The 18,543-nt window shown below is 43.7% G+C and overlaps 1 protein-coding gene across 2 annotated transcripts in view; it reads left to right on the plus strand.

The window, feature by feature from the left end:
* LOC137528272 (UAP56-interacting factor-like) overlaps nt 1-17,399 on the plus strand; it is a 78,538-nt gene extending 61,139 nt beyond the window's left edge. For both annotated transcript variants that reach the window (XM_068249564.1, XM_068249565.1), the window contains exons 6-9: nt 7,422-7,474; nt 14,370-14,444; nt 14,879-14,999; nt 15,985-17,399. In XM_068249564.1, coding sequence (XP_068105665.1) covers nt 7,422-7,474; nt 14,370-14,444; nt 14,879-14,999; nt 15,985-16,080 — 345 coding nt within the window. In that variant the 3' untranslated portion in view covers nt 16,081-17,399. The remainder of the gene's footprint in view (nt 1-7,421; nt 7,475-14,369; nt 14,445-14,878; nt 15,000-15,984) is intronic.
* Nucleotides 17,400-18,543: the final 1,144 nt, after the last annotated feature.

The raw sequence follows: 18,543 nt of genomic DNA on the forward strand, positions 1-18,543 counted from the left end.
GAAAAATCTCCTTCAGTACCATTTATGCAGAAGCAGGTGGTGGATTTAATAAGGTGATTCATTTGTAATCTGTTGTCATAGTATCTCTTTCCTGCCTCCAGTGTAGGCAGGGCCAGGACAAGGTTCTCCAGCCCTAGAGGTGGGTATTCCAAAGTTACTCCCCTCCAATTGTGCCCTCCCCAGTATAGGTAACAAATGTGCCCCAAGTATCAGGAAGACCTCCTGCCCCGTTTAGTCAGATGTTTCCCCAGTATTAAGTAGTCCCCTCCCAGTATAGATACCAGGATTTAGCTTACCTGGTAACGACATTTTAAGTAACACTCCAGGACAGGTACACATTGAGACTTGGCTCCTCCCAGGAACAGGAAATATCCGTCAGCCTCTCTATAAATTAAACATGGACCAAGGGTCAGGCAGTATATCATCAAGGAACAGGAACAATATACATTAACATAACCTTACTATATTACATTAAAATACATATAATATAACATGTATATCATGCAATATCTGATATATATGGGGGTGGGTACCCCCACCTGTCCTGGAGTGTTACTTAAAATGTCGTTACCAGGTAAGCTAACTCCTGTTTTTTCCAGTAACACTCCAGGACAGGTACACATTGAGATGATGAGCAAGAAATCAATCACCAACCTTAGGGTGGGCTAACTGCCTTTAAAGAGAAGCTGTATTGTTAAAATCACACAAAAGTAAACATACCAGTGCGTTAGGGGACATCTCCTATTACCCTCTGTCACAATTTCGCCGCTCCTCGCCGCATTAAAAGTGGTTAAAAACAGTTTTAAAAAGTTTGTTTGTAAACAAACAAAATGGCCACCAAAACAGGAAGTAGGTTGATGTACAGTATGTCCACACATAGAAAATACATCCATACACAAGCAGGCTGTATACAGACTTCCTTTTGAATCTCAAGAGATCATTTGTGTGTTTCTTTCCCCCATCCACTGAAGTTTCAGGCTGCTCTTTTCTTCCTGCAAACAGCTTTGCCCTTGTTTGTAATTCCTCAGTATGTGAAAGCCCAGCCAGCTCAGAGGACGATTTATCCAGCTGATTAGAGCAGCTTCTCTCTTCTCTCTTATCTAAATAACACACAGGCAGTGTGCATAGAGGGGCCAGAAAGGGTGAGTTCATAGCAGAACCACAACACTGAAGAACTTGGCAGCCTTCCAGACACAGGCCGACAAGTCTGACAGGGGAAAGATACATTGATTTATTACAGAGACTGTGTTAGTAGAAAGTGCTGCAGTAAGCCAGAACACATTAGAATAGCTTTTGGAACATGTAGGATGATAAAAAACAGGATGCAATTTTTGTTACGGAGTCTCTTTAAGACAGTTCTTCCGAAGCCTTGATCGGTCTCCGTTATCCGGTCCAATCGATAGTGCTTCCTGAAGGTTCCCAAACTCTTCCAGGTCGCAGCCTTGCAGATGTTCAGCGGTGAAGCACCTGCCCTGTAAGCCCACGTAGTTGCGGCTGCCCTGGTGTAATGGGCCTTTTAAGTTCCCTGGAGGATCCTTACCCATAATTTTGTATGCCTCCAGAATACAATCTTTGATCCATTTGGCAATTGTTTTTGTAGAGGTTTTTAATCCTTTGGATTTTCCTGCATCATTTATGAACAGTGATTCTGATTTTCTGAACTCTAACTTTCTCCAGGTAAGTTATAAGGTTTTCTTTTTCGCATTTTGGATTAATACAGAAAGATGGCAATACAATCACCTGTGTTCTGTGGAACATGTCACCAACCTTTGGTAGGAATTCTGGGCTTGTCCAGAGAACTACTCGATCATTAAAGAAGGAACAATATGGTTCTTTGTATGAGAGAGCTTGGAGTTCACTAATGCGACTGGCTGAAGTGATCGCTGCCAAAAATACTGTTTTAAGAGTACACATTTTTAATGAATCTTCATTAAACTCAGATGCCAATGCTTGCGACACTAAAGATAAATCCCATTTCGGGAATTGTTTAACCATAACTGGTCTGTTTTTTTCTCTTGATTTCACAAATCTGATTATAAAAAGGGTCTAAAGCTAACATTTTATCCACACAAAAAAACTGATAGGGCAGAAATCTGGACCTTAAAGGGGAACTGAAGAGAGAGGTATATGGAGGCTGTCATGTTTATTTCCTTTTAGACAATACCAGTTGCCTGGCAGCCCTGCTGATCCTCTGCCTCTAATACTATTAGCCATAGCCCCTGAACAAGCATGCAGCAGATCAGGTGTTTCAGTGGTTCAGACTTATAAGTCTGATCTGACAAGACTAGCTGCATGCTTGTTTCTGGTTTTAATCAGATACTACTGCAGAGAAATAGACCAGCAGGGCTGCCGGGCAACTGGTATTGATTAAAAGGAAATAAACAGGACAGCCTCCATATAACTCTCTCTTCAGTTCCCCTTTAATTGTACTTAAGGCCAACCCTTTTCCTACGCCCTCCTGCAGAAATTCTAAAATTGTAGCCATTTCTGTTGACTGAGTTTTCTAACCACAAAATAAAAGTTTCCCAATACTTTTGGTATATTAGATGAGTATTGTCTTTTCTACTTTTCAAGAGAGTATTAACTACTCTTGAGGACAATCCCTTGACTTCAAGCCACTGCCCTTTTAGAAACTACGCTGTGTTTTCACTTTTTTAGGTTTACTACAGCCTGGTCTTGTACCTTTGTCATGTTCTCTGGCACTGGTATTTCTCATGGTTGGTCCATTAACATTGATAGGAGAAGCGGATACCATGCCCTCCTTGGGCCAGTTAGTAGCAATGAGAATAATGTGACAGTCTGATTTCATCAACTTTTAAAGCACTACAGGAACTAAATTTCATGGTGGAAAGGCATATACTACATTCTGATTCCATATCAGAGTCAGGGCATCAATTGCTACAGGATTGTCCATCATATTAAGGGAATGTAGCTTTGCACTTCCTGTTGGATCTGTTTGCGAATAAGTCCAGTTGGGCTGGCCCCATTTTCTCACAATTATTTCGCATAAACTCTGATTTAGAGACCACTATGTGTTCGTTATCTAGAGTCTGCTTAACTGATCTGCCAGAACATTGAGCGACCCCTTCAGGTGCACTGCTGTTAGTGATAGCAAGTTTTGGTCTGCTATGTCGAGGATCTCCAAGGTAAAAAATAATGACCTGGTTCCCCCCTTGCGATTCAGATATGCTACCACAGTTGCATTGTCTGACTGTACTTGAACATGACATGCTTTCAGAATATATAATGTGCTGATTAGTGCCATTTTTGCCGCCATTAGTTCCCTGAAGTTCGATGAGTGTTCCATCATTGACTGATTCCAGACACCCTGAACCTGAAAGGTGGCCACATGTGCCCCACATCCTGACAAACTTTCATCCGTTGCCTTGCGTGAGGTTTTGAATTACTTGCCACCATCGTAAACTCTATTTTACTTGGGGATCCACTGCCACCATATTGTCTAGTGTATCCTGTTTGTTCCAATTGGTTAACATCCAAGATTGTAGAATACTGGTATGCTTCAGAGCCCACTGAATTCCTTCCACAACTGAAGACAGAAGACCCAGAAGCTGCATGATTTGTCTGAGTGTTACTGACTGTCATGCATTGAACATTCCCACCTTGTTTGCAATCTTCTGTATCTTTTCGTGTGGAAGATATCTTTTGTTGTACTGAATCTATCATAAACCCCAGAAAAAAAATACTCTGCATTGGAACAAGCTGCGATTTCTCTTTGCTCACTATCCAGCTTGCCTCCTGCAGTTGATGTAATACAGTCTGTGTTCCTCTAGTTCTTTTAATGTTTTTTGCCACTATCAGAAGATTGTCCAGGTAAGGTATTATGATAAGGCGTATTCTGTGCATTGCAGCAATCAATTCTCCCATATCATTTGTAATTTTGAAGCTGATGTTATTCCAAATGGGAGGCAGCGAAACTGAAAGTGCTGAATCCCTTTTTCCATTTCTACTGCAAATCTTAGGAACACTTGAGATTTTAACTCGATTGGTATATGTCAATAAGCATCCTGAAGATCTATGCTTGCCATAAAGCCGTTTGGTATCAGAAGATTTCTTATTGAGTAAAATCGACTCTATACGAAACTTTTCGTATTTTATGTATGGGTTGATTGATTTTAAATTCTAAATTCAATATTATTTTGTATTTTCCTGATGGCTTTTGGATCAGAAATACTTCTGAATAGAAGCCCTCGCCTCTCTGATCCACAGGCACCACTGATACCACTTTTCTGTCTAGCATGTCTGTGATAATTTTTGGAGGTCTTGACTGGAATACAATGTGGTAACCTCTCCTTATCAAGTCTATGACTTCATACTTTCAGATTGTCACTGCCTATTTTGTGTTGCAGGAGTTTTGAAACTTAATAAAAAAATTTTTATTTTATTTTTTATATCTTTATTGAAAGACCAAGTCTTTCTTCTTTTCTGGTTTTTATGTTTGTCTGTTTTGATGAAAAAACACCTCTTCCCCTGTTTAAATTGTCTCTTTTTAGGGAACAATTTCTTTCTATAAGCAGTTCTTTCAAGAACTTCTAATTCTGGGTCGAAAAAAGTATCACCCACTACTGGACTGGAACAGACTATTTTTAGATGTCATACTTCCATGCCATGTTTTAATCCATAAATTTCTTCTTGCTACATTAGAAATACCCGCTGCTTTTGCTGTTAATCTTATTGACTCTGAAGCTGCTTCAATTATATAAGCAATTACCTTATGCATTGCTGTCACGGAGTTTATTAATTGATCTTTAGGTGTATCCTTATTAATATCTTCCAATTGCTGCAACCACAGTGCTATCACTCTTGCTACACAGGTTGTAGCAGCTGAAGGCCTGAAGTTAGCACAGATAGCAGGCCACAGTATTTTAAATACATATTCAATCTTTTTATCTGATTGGTTCTTTAAGTGTCCAAGATCATCAAAGGCCAATTCATCATCCTTATTGACTTGAGAAAAAGTTGCATATAGTTTAGGATTCTTGTCCCACATTTTGCAATCTTCCTCAGAAAACGGAAACAGTCTTTTAAACCCCCTAGACATGAATAACTTTTTAATGGGGTTCTTCCATTTACTTGTAATAAGGTTGATTGATGAACTGGAAAACACAGCTCTTGTGGATTTTCCATACCTTCATATAATTCATCATGCATTGAAGCAGGTTCAGTAACTGTTTACTTAAATTTAAATCTTCATATATGGCCGTTAATAAAATGTCAGTTTCCGCCACAGGGAATTTAAACTTTGACGGTTTATTTTCTATTTCTTGCCCCTCAGAGTTTTCAGAATCACCATCATTATAACTAATTTCCTCTTCATCAGAAACATTAATTGGTTTATTCGTCTTCCTAGTATCTTTTTTATGCTTAACGACTTCTGACACCTGAGGCAGAGTCGCCTTATCAGCTTGAGTATTAGCTGGTGTGTCAGGTTTTTAAGGTATAGTAGTAGTTTTAAATATCTTTAAAGTATCTTTTAAATCTCATCTCAAAACTTGTATGTCTCTTTGAGATACAGACTCCTGCCTCATTACTTTGTAAGTGCAATCTCTGCATAGCAGTTTTGTTAATGCAGGATTGACTTTTGTATTACACACAGGGCACTGTTTAATGGGTTTAGCAGGGTCAAGTAATTAGTCGAAGTTCCCTGCAAAAAACACAAAACAATATTTTGTTCCACATAACTTAGCTTTAAAGCCCAATGCACAAACAAATAGTTATATCTGCTTGAGGCTTATATGCTTATATCTGTTAATCAAGTAGTATAAACACTTTCAGCTTTCCTCCACAAAAAATGCATGGAAAATGTAATTCATTTGCAGACTTTAAATAAGAATACAAAAAAGTCCTTAAATTAAATCCTCACAACTTATCATATTACTCTTTAACGCAGTAGAAAAGTGTGAGCACATTGCTAAACAAGATGATGCATAATCTGTTTCACAAAGCAATGTCTTTGTGCAGCACAACATACCACCAAACAAATTGCTGCATGCGTAAAAGAGCGCTCCCACAAGAGTCACCACCACAGCCCGGGTCCCAGCAGAGCAATCTTACCTGTCCTGGCTCCTGCTCTATCTCCGACATCCTTCCACGATGTGCCAGACGCTGGGACTCCGGACGGCCACTCCTCTCCACCCGGCAAACCGGTAGTGGCGTCACGCGACCCGGGAGTTCTCCCCGAGGTCGCGGCCGAGAGACTTCCGCAAACCGCCTCCGCCATGCGTATCTGTTGGACGCCACTATCGTGCAGCTGCCTCAGCTTGGTGTGTCCTCAGAGCGGCCCCTCCTGAAGCGATGCCTATCCATCATCCAGGCCGACTAACAGGGAGCAATACCCCGCTGGAAGCAGCTACCCTAAGGCAACCCCACAGGTACTTCCAGGGACAGCAGATACTCTGTATCCAGAGAGCATGCTGCTCTGTGCCAACACACTCCCTAGCCACCCAGGCTCTCCGGGACAGCGAGCACATAGAGAGACCTGGTTCCTGGGCCAGGAAATATCCAATACTGCCTGACCCTTGGTCCATGTTTAATTTATAGAGAGGCTGATGGATATTTCCTGTTCCTGGGAGGAGCCAAGTCTCCATCAGGCAGCCCCTCCGTGCACAGAGGCCAAAAACATGTAAATAAAGCTGCCTCTCTCACCTTTCCTCGTTCCAGCGATGAGCCTGCAGCCCGAGCATCCGATCCCAGCTCTGAACTCAGCCGCGTATTGCCAGTAACCCGGGTCCCAGCTTGATGACGTCATCAAGCCGGGTCACCGGCAATACGCGGCTGAGTTCAGAGCTGGGATCGGATGCTCGGGCTGCAGGCTCATCGCTGGAACGAGGTAAGGTGAGAGAGGCAGCTTTATTTACATTTTTATGGCCATCTGTGCACAGAGGAGGGGGAGATGAAGGATCACGCTGTTTGCTACAGAGGTGATCGTTCATCCGCGGGGGGGGGGGGGCACTAATTGGCTACAAGGGAACATGTTCCCTTTTGCCAATTAGTAAGGCAGCCGACAGTGCCGGGGAGTGCGCTCTGAAGCGCACCTGTTCCTGCACAAAAGGGCTGAAAGCAGGTCAGTATATCTACGTGGCTGTGGCTTGGAGGGTGCCACAGCTGACGTAGATATACTGTAGTGGTGGGGAAAGTGGTTAAAGGTATACCACTCACAACCATATTCCTATTACAAAATTAAATACAATTCACACAATAAAGGCAACTGTATTAAAAGGATATTGGCTGTCAGCGCTGGATCCCAGATGCTGAAGAGAATGGGGAAGCCTCATTAGGATCCAGAGGTTTCCCTTTCTCAAGGTTAGTACTAAATAGGGGTACATTTTTCCTTACATGTTCTCTTTAAGCATTAAAGCTTGTCACTTTAAGGCATACGGCTTTTTTTTCTTGTATGCTTCCAGCTAACCCAGCAAGTCTCCATGAATCGCAATAGAAGGCAGCTGAACACCAGAAGGTTTGTGTTGTATTTATAGCATATACAGTTGTACAGCATGTATACAGTGTAAGTGTCAAAATATTTCTGTTTAATTTACTTCCTCAAACCCTGTTTACCTTGCAGCTTCTAACACCTCACTTTGGACGGTTAATCTAAGCTGACATTTAACCCTCCTGGCGGTATAAAAAAATACGCCAGGAGGCAGCGCGGCAGTTTTTTTTAAAAAATTTTTTTTCTATATCATGTAGCGAGCCCAGGGCTCGCTACATGATAGCCGCTGCTCAGCGGCATCCCCCCGCCCTCTTCGATCGCCTTCGGCGATCTCCGATCAGGAAATCCCGTTCAAAGAACGGGATTTCCTGGAGGGCTTCCCCCGTCGCCATGGCGACGGGCGGGATGACGTCACCGACGTCACTGACGTCGGGTCGTCATTGGGAGTCCCGGGCCACCCCTCGGCGCTGCCTGGCACTGATTGGCCAGGCAGCGCACGGGGTCTGGGGGGGGGGCGCCGCGCGCCGCACCGTATAGCGGCGATCGGGCGCGCGCGGCGGCGATCGGGGTGCTGGCGCAGCTAGCAAAGTGCTAGCTGCGTCCAGCAAAAAAAAAATTAAACAAATCGGCCCAGCAGGGCCTGAGCGGCACCCTCCGGCGGCTTACCCCGAACTAAGTTCGGGGTTGCCGCCAAGAAGGTTAAAGGACACCTGGGCCGCTATTTAACCACTTCAGTCTATCTAGACCTGGCATGGGCAAACTCGGCCCTCCAGCTGTTACGGAACTACAAGTCCCATAATGCATTTGCCTTTGTGAGTCATGACTGTGGCTGTCAGATTCCTGCAATGCATTGTGGGACTTGTAGTTCCTTAACAGCTGGAGGGCCAAGTTTGCCCATACCTGATCTAGACTATAGTCGTCCAGATACACACCTCTCAAGTCTAACTGGATGCTTATACATATCCATACATATCCAGTGTTATAGCGGCTGATGCGCGCACATGTCCACGCGACCCCCACTATTACCTGGCTGCTTTTGGGGAAGGGAACCGAGGGTTCCCCGAACCAAACGCAGTGCCTGGAGTGAATGGACATGACCCCGATCAGGGGCCATGTCCATTCATAAACACAGAAGAAGAATAAAGTTGGAGGAAAAAATTAAACACTTCCTGTTAAACCAGGGTAGTGTTTCTAGTTAAATTGCACACACCGCTGTTTAATAAAAAAAAAAAAAATACAATGAATCCCTTCCAAACCCTTACCCCAGTTACCATCAATGATGTTAAAAAAAAAAAAAAAAAACCAGTTAAAAAAATATATTAATAGTTGCCTTAACCTATTTTGGTTTCTGGACGTAGAAACTACGTCCAGAAACCATGCGCGCTACCACACGCACCCGCGGCCGATCGCGCGCGTGCATGCGCACTCCCGGCCGCGGATTCGCTAGCCACAGAATCAATGTATCGGGCTATGGTGCCCGATCACTGATTCCTCTCCCCCGCTGAAAAAGCGACAGCTTTTCTGGGAAGCTGTGCTTTTTCTGGCCGTTGCCTCCCCACTGCGTCACTCTAAGCGTGTGTTACGCTTAGAGTGACGAAATGTAAACAAACTCATGGCCGCCATCTTGTGGCCAAAAAGTAAAACTACAACTAAAAGTAAAAAAAATTGAAAACACACAATTACATTATAAAACTATAGATTACGGTACATCCCACCCTCCCAAAAATACCCAAATAAAATGTTTTAATATTAAAAAAACTATTACAATAAAAAAAAAACATGTAAATATTTACCTAAGGGTCTAAACTTTTTAAATATCAATGTAAAGATGAAATATTTCTATATTTTTTTTATTTTAAACTTGTAAATAGTGATAGATGCAAAACGGAAAAAATGCACCTTTATTTCCAAATAAAATATTGTCGCCATACATTGTGATAGGGACATAATTTTAACGGTGTAATAACCGGGACATATGGGCAAATACAATACGTGAGTTTTAATTATGAAGGCATGTATTATTTTAAAACTATAATGGCTGAAAACTGAGAAATAATGATTTTTTCTGTTTTTTTCTTATTCTTCCTGCTAAAATGCATTTACAGTAAAGTGGCTCTTAGCAAAATGTACCCCCCAAAGAAAGCCTAATTGGTGGCGGAAAAAACAAGATATAGATCAGTTCATTGTGATAAGTAGTGATAAAGTTATAGGCTAATGAATGGGAGGTGAACATTTCTCAAGTGAAAACGACGGAACGCGAATGGGTTAAGGACTCAACTTTTTATTAATATGTATGTCATGAGGGTATATTACTGTTACAATATTTCAGTACATAATGGTTTGCAATTGACCAGACACAAAAAAACCCCCCAGGAAAAATACAACTTTACTTCCAAATATCATATTGCCGCCATACATTGTACTAGGAACGTAATTTAAATGTTGTGAAAGCCAAGACTAATGGGCAGATAAAAAGGGTTTTGTTTTTTTTATATTAGCATTGCTTATTTTAAAACTATAGAGGATGGAATTGGAGAAATAGTGTATTCTTTTTTTTTTTCTATAAAATGCATAGAAAAATTACAGTATTTTTCGGACTATAAGACGCACTTTTAAGTCAGTGTGTCTTATAGTCCGAATGTGTGGCCACAAGCAAAGTATGGAGAGCCTCTCACCACCCGATTAGCATTAGATGCGATCACGCTGCCTCCCTTAGTTCTCTCCTAGCAGCTTGCTCTCATTTTAAGTCCCGACGGTGTGTCCTGCTCTCCTTCCACTCTGCCCGTTCAAATCTTCTGGCAGTTCAGGCACTTGCTTCACTCCTTGTTACTGGTCCTGGTGGTGTGTGCCGCTTGCCTTCCCCTCAGCGCTGACAGTTCAGGCGCTCGTTGTATCTCAGTTGCGGCAGTGTGTCCAGCCCTCCACCTCTGCCTGCTCAGTTACAGCGGCGTGTCCCGCTCTCCTTCCTGTCCGTACTTTTCTATAGAAGTGCTTCCTCTACAATGTGCGGCTCATCAACCGTGAGCCCTGTGCCACTAGGTCACGCAGTGACACTCTGGTAAAACAGGAAGTACGGAAGATGGGGGAAGGAGAGCGGGGCACACCACCGGAACTCAGTAACGAGTGCCTGTACTGAGTGCGTGGAGGGGAAAGAGAGCGGCACAGACCTCCAGGACTCGGTAACAAGTGGCTAAACTGAGCGGAAGGAGTGCGGGACACATCGCTGGGACTCAGTAACGATAAGTGATGCAAGTGCCAGAAGATCGGAAAAGGTGGAAGGGGAGGAGAGAAGAGAGCAAATGCCCGAGCTGCCAGGAGAACTGAGTGAGGCAGTGTGATCGCCTGTGGAGATTGATGAGGAGGAGTGCAGTGCTGCTTATCAGGTGGTGAAAGGCACAGTTTTTTTACTTGTCTTCTGAAGGGGAGGGGACAGTTGAGGGACAGTTGGGTTACAGTCAATCAGTGATGATCAGGCTGATGGGGCTGGAGGAAGCCCCAGGTATGTATAAAACTGGTAGGTAGTTCGTCTCTGGGTCTCTTTAAGGGCTCGCTGCAGGGCCGCACAACTCAGCACACAAGTGATTCCCTCCCCCCCTTTTCTCCCCTACCAACAGAGCTTTCTGTTGGTAGGGTTTAATCCCCCCCCCCCCCAGGTGTTTGTTTATTTATTTATCAATATTTTTATTTATTTTTAAATACATTTCTGTATTTTTTTTTATCCGTCTCCCTCCCTCTGTCAGCCTATCAGTGCGATTGGCTGTGATAGGCTTCAGCCTATTACAGCAGATCACTTTCCTGCCTCTGGAGGGGACAGCCGAGTGACACGGCTGTCCTCTGTACAGCGCTGCCTTAGATTGCAGTACTGAGTAAATTGCGATTGCCGCTGGGAGACTGAAGGCGGAGAGGAGCCTGCCAAGTGGAGATGCGCACACATCAGCGCCCGCAATCCCCTGCAAAACTAGCCCCAAGGACTTTATGCCTATCGGCGTTAGGCAGTCCTGGGGTTGCCGCCGCATGTACACCCCTCGGCGTGACGCGGTCGGCAAGCTGTAGGCTGAAGTGGTTAAATACATTTTTCTCCTAAGCTTTCTCCTAGGTGATTTTTTTTCACACCTTATCAAGCACCACCAGCAATCAAGAAAATACTCAACATAATTTTGACAGTACTTTCCACCTATTTTGTTTGGTACTTCAGCAGGAAAGCCAGGTAATTTCCATTGTCTAAAGAAATAAAAATGTCAGCCTCCATAATCCTTTTACTTCAGGTGTGCTTTAACTGCAGGAATGCCACAGTATTCCACAGCAGACATAGGAAATATCTCTTGTAAATACCAGAACAGGGACTTCTTCATTGGTGATTACACAGGAAGCCATCATTCACACTAATCTAGTGAGTGGCAGTAAACCCTGACACACCTGTCTCTTAGTTTCAGTAAAAAGTACTGTGGCAATACAAAAAGTGAAAACTGAAAGTCTATTATATTATATTAGCCTATTATATTAGTAATCAAACCACTTGAGGACCAGGCCATTTCACGCTGATCTGTGCAGCATGGGCTCTCCAGCCCACAGCACAGATCAGCAGGCAGCCAGGGCGACCAGACTTCCCCCCTTTTTTCCCCACCAGGGGGATGTCCTGCTGGGGGGGGCTCCTCAAAGCCCCCCTCCGCAGCGATTTCCGCCCTCCCTGTGCTTCCCTCCCTCCCCTGCTTCCCCTGGACGGCGCAGGACGTAGATCCTTCCTGCACCGCCTCTAATAGGCTTCATCCTATCAGATCTCCTTTACGGCGCAGCAGCGCCGTATGATGTAAACAGCGGGGATTTCTTCCCCACGTGTTTACAATTAGCCTGCGAGCCGCAATCGGAGGCACGCAGGCTGTTCATGGAGACACGCTCCGTGAACAGACATGGAAAGGCCGCTTGAACGAGTGGCCGTTTCCATGTTAAACCACTAACGTCCTGCCGCCGCCTATCGTTGTTAGTCGGTCGTTAAGTAGAGTAAAACTCACAAACAAAGGTTACCACAAAGGCAACCATTGTAATTGCATGTGGGAAGAATACATCAGACCCCACTCAGGTCAAGAGCCCATTCACACTTGCAATTGCAAAATGTGATTGCAATTGAGTACCCGCACTGGCCACCCCTATCGCTGCGCAGGGAGTGAGTGAGGGAGACAGGGAGATGGACAGCGAAGTATGCCGCTGCAGCAGGAGATTCTGAACTGACGCTATCGCTGCGGAGGGAGAAATCACTAAAGGGGGGAGGTCGTCGCTGAGGTGGGACCCTGTTCTGGGGCTCCTATACCTAGCTAACAAGTTATAGAACACTTATAGCTAGCTAATCTCTTCTGGAGGCGCATAGGGCATTAGAAAATCTCCTGAGCGGCATGCCCGGCACTGTGTCGGGCATACCCCTTTCAGCAAGTTTTCCTTGCCTGACACAGTTTAAAATGGGAAGTTAGTAGTGGATTTACCTCTCAACTGAAGACACTAACTCTTTTTTACAAAATAGTTTTATTAAAGGGAACCTAAGCTGAGAAGGATATAGATTTTTTCCTTTTAAAATAATACCAGTTACCTGACTCCCCTGCTGATCCTGTCACAGCCCCTGAACAAGCATGCAGATCAGGTGTCTGACTGAAGTCAGACTGGGGCAGCTGCATGCTTGTTTCAGGTCTGTGATTCAGCCCCTACTACAGCCAAAGAGATCAGTTGGACTGACAAGCAACTGGTATTGTTTAAAAGGAAACTTCTATATCCCTCTCAGTTTAGGTTCCCTTTAAGGCAAAAAAAAAACTCCAGATGCAATGCATTTTGCAGGTCTCACCTGCTTATTTAAGCAAACATGTACTGTATATACTCGCGTATAAACCTAATTTTTCAGCATAAAAAATGTGCTGAAAAGTCACCCCCCCGGCTTATATGCGAGTTGGTGGAGCCAAACAGCTGGTGGAGAAGGTTTTGTTAATGGCAACGTAAGTATTGTGCACTAGTGATCCTGCTCCTACCAGCTTGCCCCCTGCTGACTGTGTCCGTGCTCTCCATCCCTTGCAAAATGGTGCAGCTGCTCAAGATTACCTGTGTCCCCTGGCTTGTGGAGTGGAGCATGCAAGCAATGTGTCATCAGTGCAATGATCAGGGATGCTTCCTGTGTGGCAATCGCTGTGTCTCATATCTATAACGCCATCCAGTGGCTTCTTAAGACACAGCTGTATGATCCTGGGGCAAATCTGGCTGGGGGGGGGGTGTTGGCCTGTACCGGGGGAACATCTGGCTACTGTGGAGGGGGCAATATTTGGGAGGGGGATTATGTGCGAGACAATCACTTTTTCCTGGTTTCTGAGGGAAAGGTGGGTACTTCGGCTTATACACGGGTCGACTTATATGCGAGTATATACGGTATATAGGAGTATCTGTTTGATGTATACGGCAACCAAGGCGCAAGTACCCCAAACTTTAAAATGTGCACTCCAGTCTTTTAAAGCAGATCAGTGTTTCCTTTTGGAAATGTTGTGTTGAAGTGTTTTCTAATATGTCAACCCATTAGCAGGCAATTTATTTAGAGGCTTGCAAGTGCTCCAGGCCAATTTATTATAGCTATTTTATTTTTATTAGTTACATTTCCTTGCTACTATTAGTACTGCTGTATTGTGTATTTATGACCACTTGTCACTAGGGGGCAGTGTGAGACAATAGCAGTGGACTTCTACTTTCGGTTTCTATATCCTCTGCTAGCAGAGAGACATCAAAGCATTTCAAGAATTTACAGTGCAACCAGTTCTGCTGGCTGAGGTCAAAATACAGCACACTATCTCAAAGGAGATAATTTGTTTGAGGCTGCTAAAAGGTCAAGGAGGATAATAAGGTTATTAATATGTCTCTTGTTATATGAATTTTATTTTTATTTATCTACCTCTGCCAGGTGGCAAAACAATGACGGACTTGGAACAACATTAACAGTCTCTGTCCCTAACCCCAAAGCAAATCGGGCTCCACAGTGAGTATGATTAGTTGACTGATTATTAAAGATTTTATTTGATGTGTAAAAAGATTAATGTGCAGTACCACATAGCAGGCAGAAACCAGTATTCACTGTTTTGCCTGCCCTTAAATGATAAAAGAGGTTGAAAAGGTGTAGAGGTACGGCTTCTGCTTCCCATGCATGACATTGTGAGTTCAATTCCCGATTCCTGATTGGTTACTAAGGTTCCTTCCTAATGTCCTACCCACTATGCTACTGAAGGCAAATGTGAGTTATTTGATAATAAAATTATTCAATGGCCTTTCCTCAGTAAAATAACATATACCGTAGTTCTCGTGATTAGGTTCTCATTTTTTATATCCTGTGGCTGCACTGTGAAAACGTTACCTGTGCAGCATAAGTATCAGTAATTCCTAGCAGTATAACATTCCCTCATTTTGTTAATTCAGAGCAGACAGACCAGCAATGAGGCGGCCTGCTGGGAGATTTGGGAAAACCTCAGCTCATCTGAGAGGGCCACCGCCTAAAGGAGTCCCACTGAGGTTCAACTTCCGAGCTATGGCAAATCACGTGAGTTCTTACTACTGCTTTGTAGCTGCAGCTATAACCCTAGCAATAATAGAGATAGTGGCTGTCATTACACTGGAAGGGTGCTGGAAGTATATACCAATCAGCAACAACGTTAAAATCACTGACAGATGATGTAAGTAAAACATACATTTTGAATAGCATTTGTAAGGGACAAAATGTTTGCCGTGTTGTTCATGTTTCCTCTGTCTCCGTTGACAAGTTTTTTTCCTTCACTTTCTGGACCTCCATGTAAGTCCAGATTTATATGATTTCCACCACCCAAAGGACAACTGTCTTGTTGATCCCAATTCTTGTGCAAGCACCCATCCCTTTCCAAGTCCAGACCCTTCTTCTGTCTGTAGCATCCATGCTACCTTGAGCAGCATCTCTCCTCTTCCATAAATTGCACCCAAATCGCAGCCTACCTTTTCCACTATTCAGCAACCCCTTTTCCATGTCTAGCCACTCCCATAGGCAGCAGCCACCCAAGACCTGGGCCTTTGTGGCCTTTCCTGAAATCAAGCCTGGCCTCCATGACTTTAATGTGGACCCTGAATGTCCCAGAGGCAGAAGGTGAAGGACAGCAATAAAAACAGAGAATCTGACTCATCCCCAGTTTTATACGTTAACATTCTCTAGCCCGTTTGGAGAGCTGTAATAACATTTTCCTCTGGGGTAAATTGTCTCTCTCCAATTCTTAGCACTGATGTGCAGAGCCTATCAGCCACCACTGAGAACTTAAGAGAAACTATTGAATGATGAGCCATTTCCTAACATAAGAAACTGGAGTGACATTCATTCTAAAAAGGTCCTGCAGACTTATTGAAATTGTTCTTGGATAATAAACAACTTGTGGATCTAATTCTGGCCACATTAAAAGCAATACTGTCTTACTTGCTGACTGTACTACACTTCAGTAATTATTTTAGCAAGCTCTTCCAGTGCCTGACAGAAAAGGGCTAATGCTGTGCTTTGTATTTTGCAGACAAACGTCACACTGAATGAACGGTTTTCTACTCTGAAGATTAAAGGACAGTTCACACCCGCCAGAAGGGGAGGCCGCACAGTCACTCTCGCTTAGCATCAAGCCAATATCGTGGAAAGAGAGGAATACAGCGAACCATCAGCTGTCCTGCTCCAGGACCTTTCCTTCTGGATAGACAAACCACTCTATAGAACTGTTACATTAACCTATATTTATATCAACAGTGCTGCAAAGGGATTCAGTGGGATTTTAATTACCGTATATATTTTGTGGGGATTATTTATGATGCTGAATAGACAATGATGACTAAACACACCTTACAACTTGCTGTGTGTTTTATAAAAAGGAAATGTTGAATCTACAGTATACTTCTGTTGAGGAAAGTCTAAGAAAGTGGGTTTTGCTGTTTTTTTTTGTTTCTCAGAGAATTTTCTTTATCTTGTGGGGTCTACTAAAGCAAACCTGCCCCCCCCCCCCAAAAAAAAACAAAACCTATGATATAATGAATTATATGTGTAGTACGGATCATTTATAGAACATTAGCAGAAAAGAGTCTCGTTTTTATTTTCAGTTATATAGCTTTTTTTTTTTTTTTATAACATTGCATCATACTGTCACAATTTCAGTTTTAAGCTATTAAAGGGACACTTAAGCCAGGAATAAAAAATCACTTTTACTTTCCTGGGGCTTCTATCAGCCCCCTGCAGCCGTGCCCTCACAGTCACACACGGAGCCTCTGGTCCCCCCGCTGACAGCTAGTTTTGTTTTTGCTGACAGGGAGTCGGAGGGCTTACTGCGCCTGCGCAGGCCTGGCCACACGTATCCTCCTTCATGTTCCCATCATCAATAGCGTCCTGCATAGGCACAGGACGCTATTGCGGACGGGAACGCGAAGAAACATACGCGTGGCCAGGCCTGTCAGCTAAAACGAAACTAGCTTGCGGCGGGGGACCGGAGGCTCCGTGAGTGACTGTAAGGGCACAGGGCGGCTCGAGGGGACTGGTAGAAGCCCCAGGCAAGTAAAAGTGATTTTTTTTTTATTCCTGACTTAAGTGTCCCTTTAAGCTATAAGAGATAAAACAGAACTTTTAGGCTATAAAACAAAGCAGAGCTAATGGAGCTTTGAATATTAAGTGCTTCAGAAAACTGGACTGTATTGGACCCAGTTGGGTGGAAGAACTCAGAGAAGCTGTTTTGCATAAATAACTGAAGTTTTTTTTAACTCTTCCTGTACTGGAAAACATCATGAGATTCTTTTCTTTGCTATTAATCTGTTACTTAGTTGTACTACACATACAATTATCTCATAAGTTTGTTTTTTTTCTGCTTCAGACATGCTTTAAATTGAAGTTATGTATTGGCTATAGCTCTTTCTGTTTTTCCACTAAATACATAAATTAAAATTATTTTTTTTATGGGTGTCCTCTTTGTTTCTCTTCACTTTCCAAACCAACAGCACTCCAGTTAGATAATATGTTAGTCCCAGTTATTCTTAATGTCCGTAGTCCGGAGCAGGACTTTGGAAGTCAACAGGAAAAGTTGTGTGACACAGCTAGTATTATTATTGTGTATTTACATAGCACTGACCTCTTCCACGGTACTTTATAGAGTTCATAGTCCTGTCCCTCAGAGATCACAATCTAATCCCTACCAGTGTCTAAAGGTAGCCATATACTACTCGATATATGGGCAAATCACCCATGAGGCAGATCCTCCACTGATCAATTCTGATAGGGATCTGTTGCTTGTCCATACACTGCACGGCAATTTCCGATACTTTTCAGCATGAAATCTATCAGAAATCGCCCTGGCACCGACACTTGCCGGGCTGCAGACCCATGTGTAAAGGGGGACACCGGTCAGGACTCCATCAATCGTTGCAATATTGAAAACTGTTACCGCCCCACCACCGATCGAGCCATTGCATTTAGATTTTTCCAGCTTGTCTGATCGATCCTATCAATCAATCAAAAGGGCTTTTGGGTGGAAATGTGGGACTGATTTTCTTCCAATTGGATAAAATTATTGAATCGAAAATGTCTATCAAGCCACAAATATTCGAGCTGGCCTTAAAGGAATACTTAAGTCAAAAAAAAAAAATGACATTTACTCACCTGGGGCATCCCTCAGCACCCCGAAGCTGGATGGTGCCCTCGCAGCCCCGCTCCGATCGTCCTGTCCCCGCCGGCGGCTACTTCCGGTTCGGCGACAGCCGCCGACAGGCTGGGAACGCGGCTGATTTTCCGCGTTCCCAGCCGCTGCTATCACTCTCTATGCTGCTATAGCGTGTATATATATACGCTATAGCAGCATAGAGAGTGATAGCAGCGGCTGGGAACGCGGAAAATCAGCCGCGTTCCCAGCCTGTCGGCGGCTGTCGCCGAACCGGAAGTAGCCGCCGGCGGGGACAGGACGATCGGAGCGGGGCTGCGAGGGCACCATCCAGCTTCGGGGTGCTGAGGGATGCCCCAGGTGAGTAAATGTCATTTTTTTTTTTTGACTTAAGTATTCCTTTAAATAGCTTTTAAAGGGACATTTAAGCCAGGAAAAAAAATGAGT

This window comes from Hyperolius riggenbachi, chromosome 8 (assembly GCF_040937935.1).
Source record: "Hyperolius riggenbachi isolate aHypRig1 chromosome 8, aHypRig1.pri, whole genome shotgun sequence".
NCBI classification, from domain to species: Eukaryota; Metazoa; Chordata; class Amphibia; order Anura; family Hyperoliidae; genus Hyperolius; species Hyperolius riggenbachi.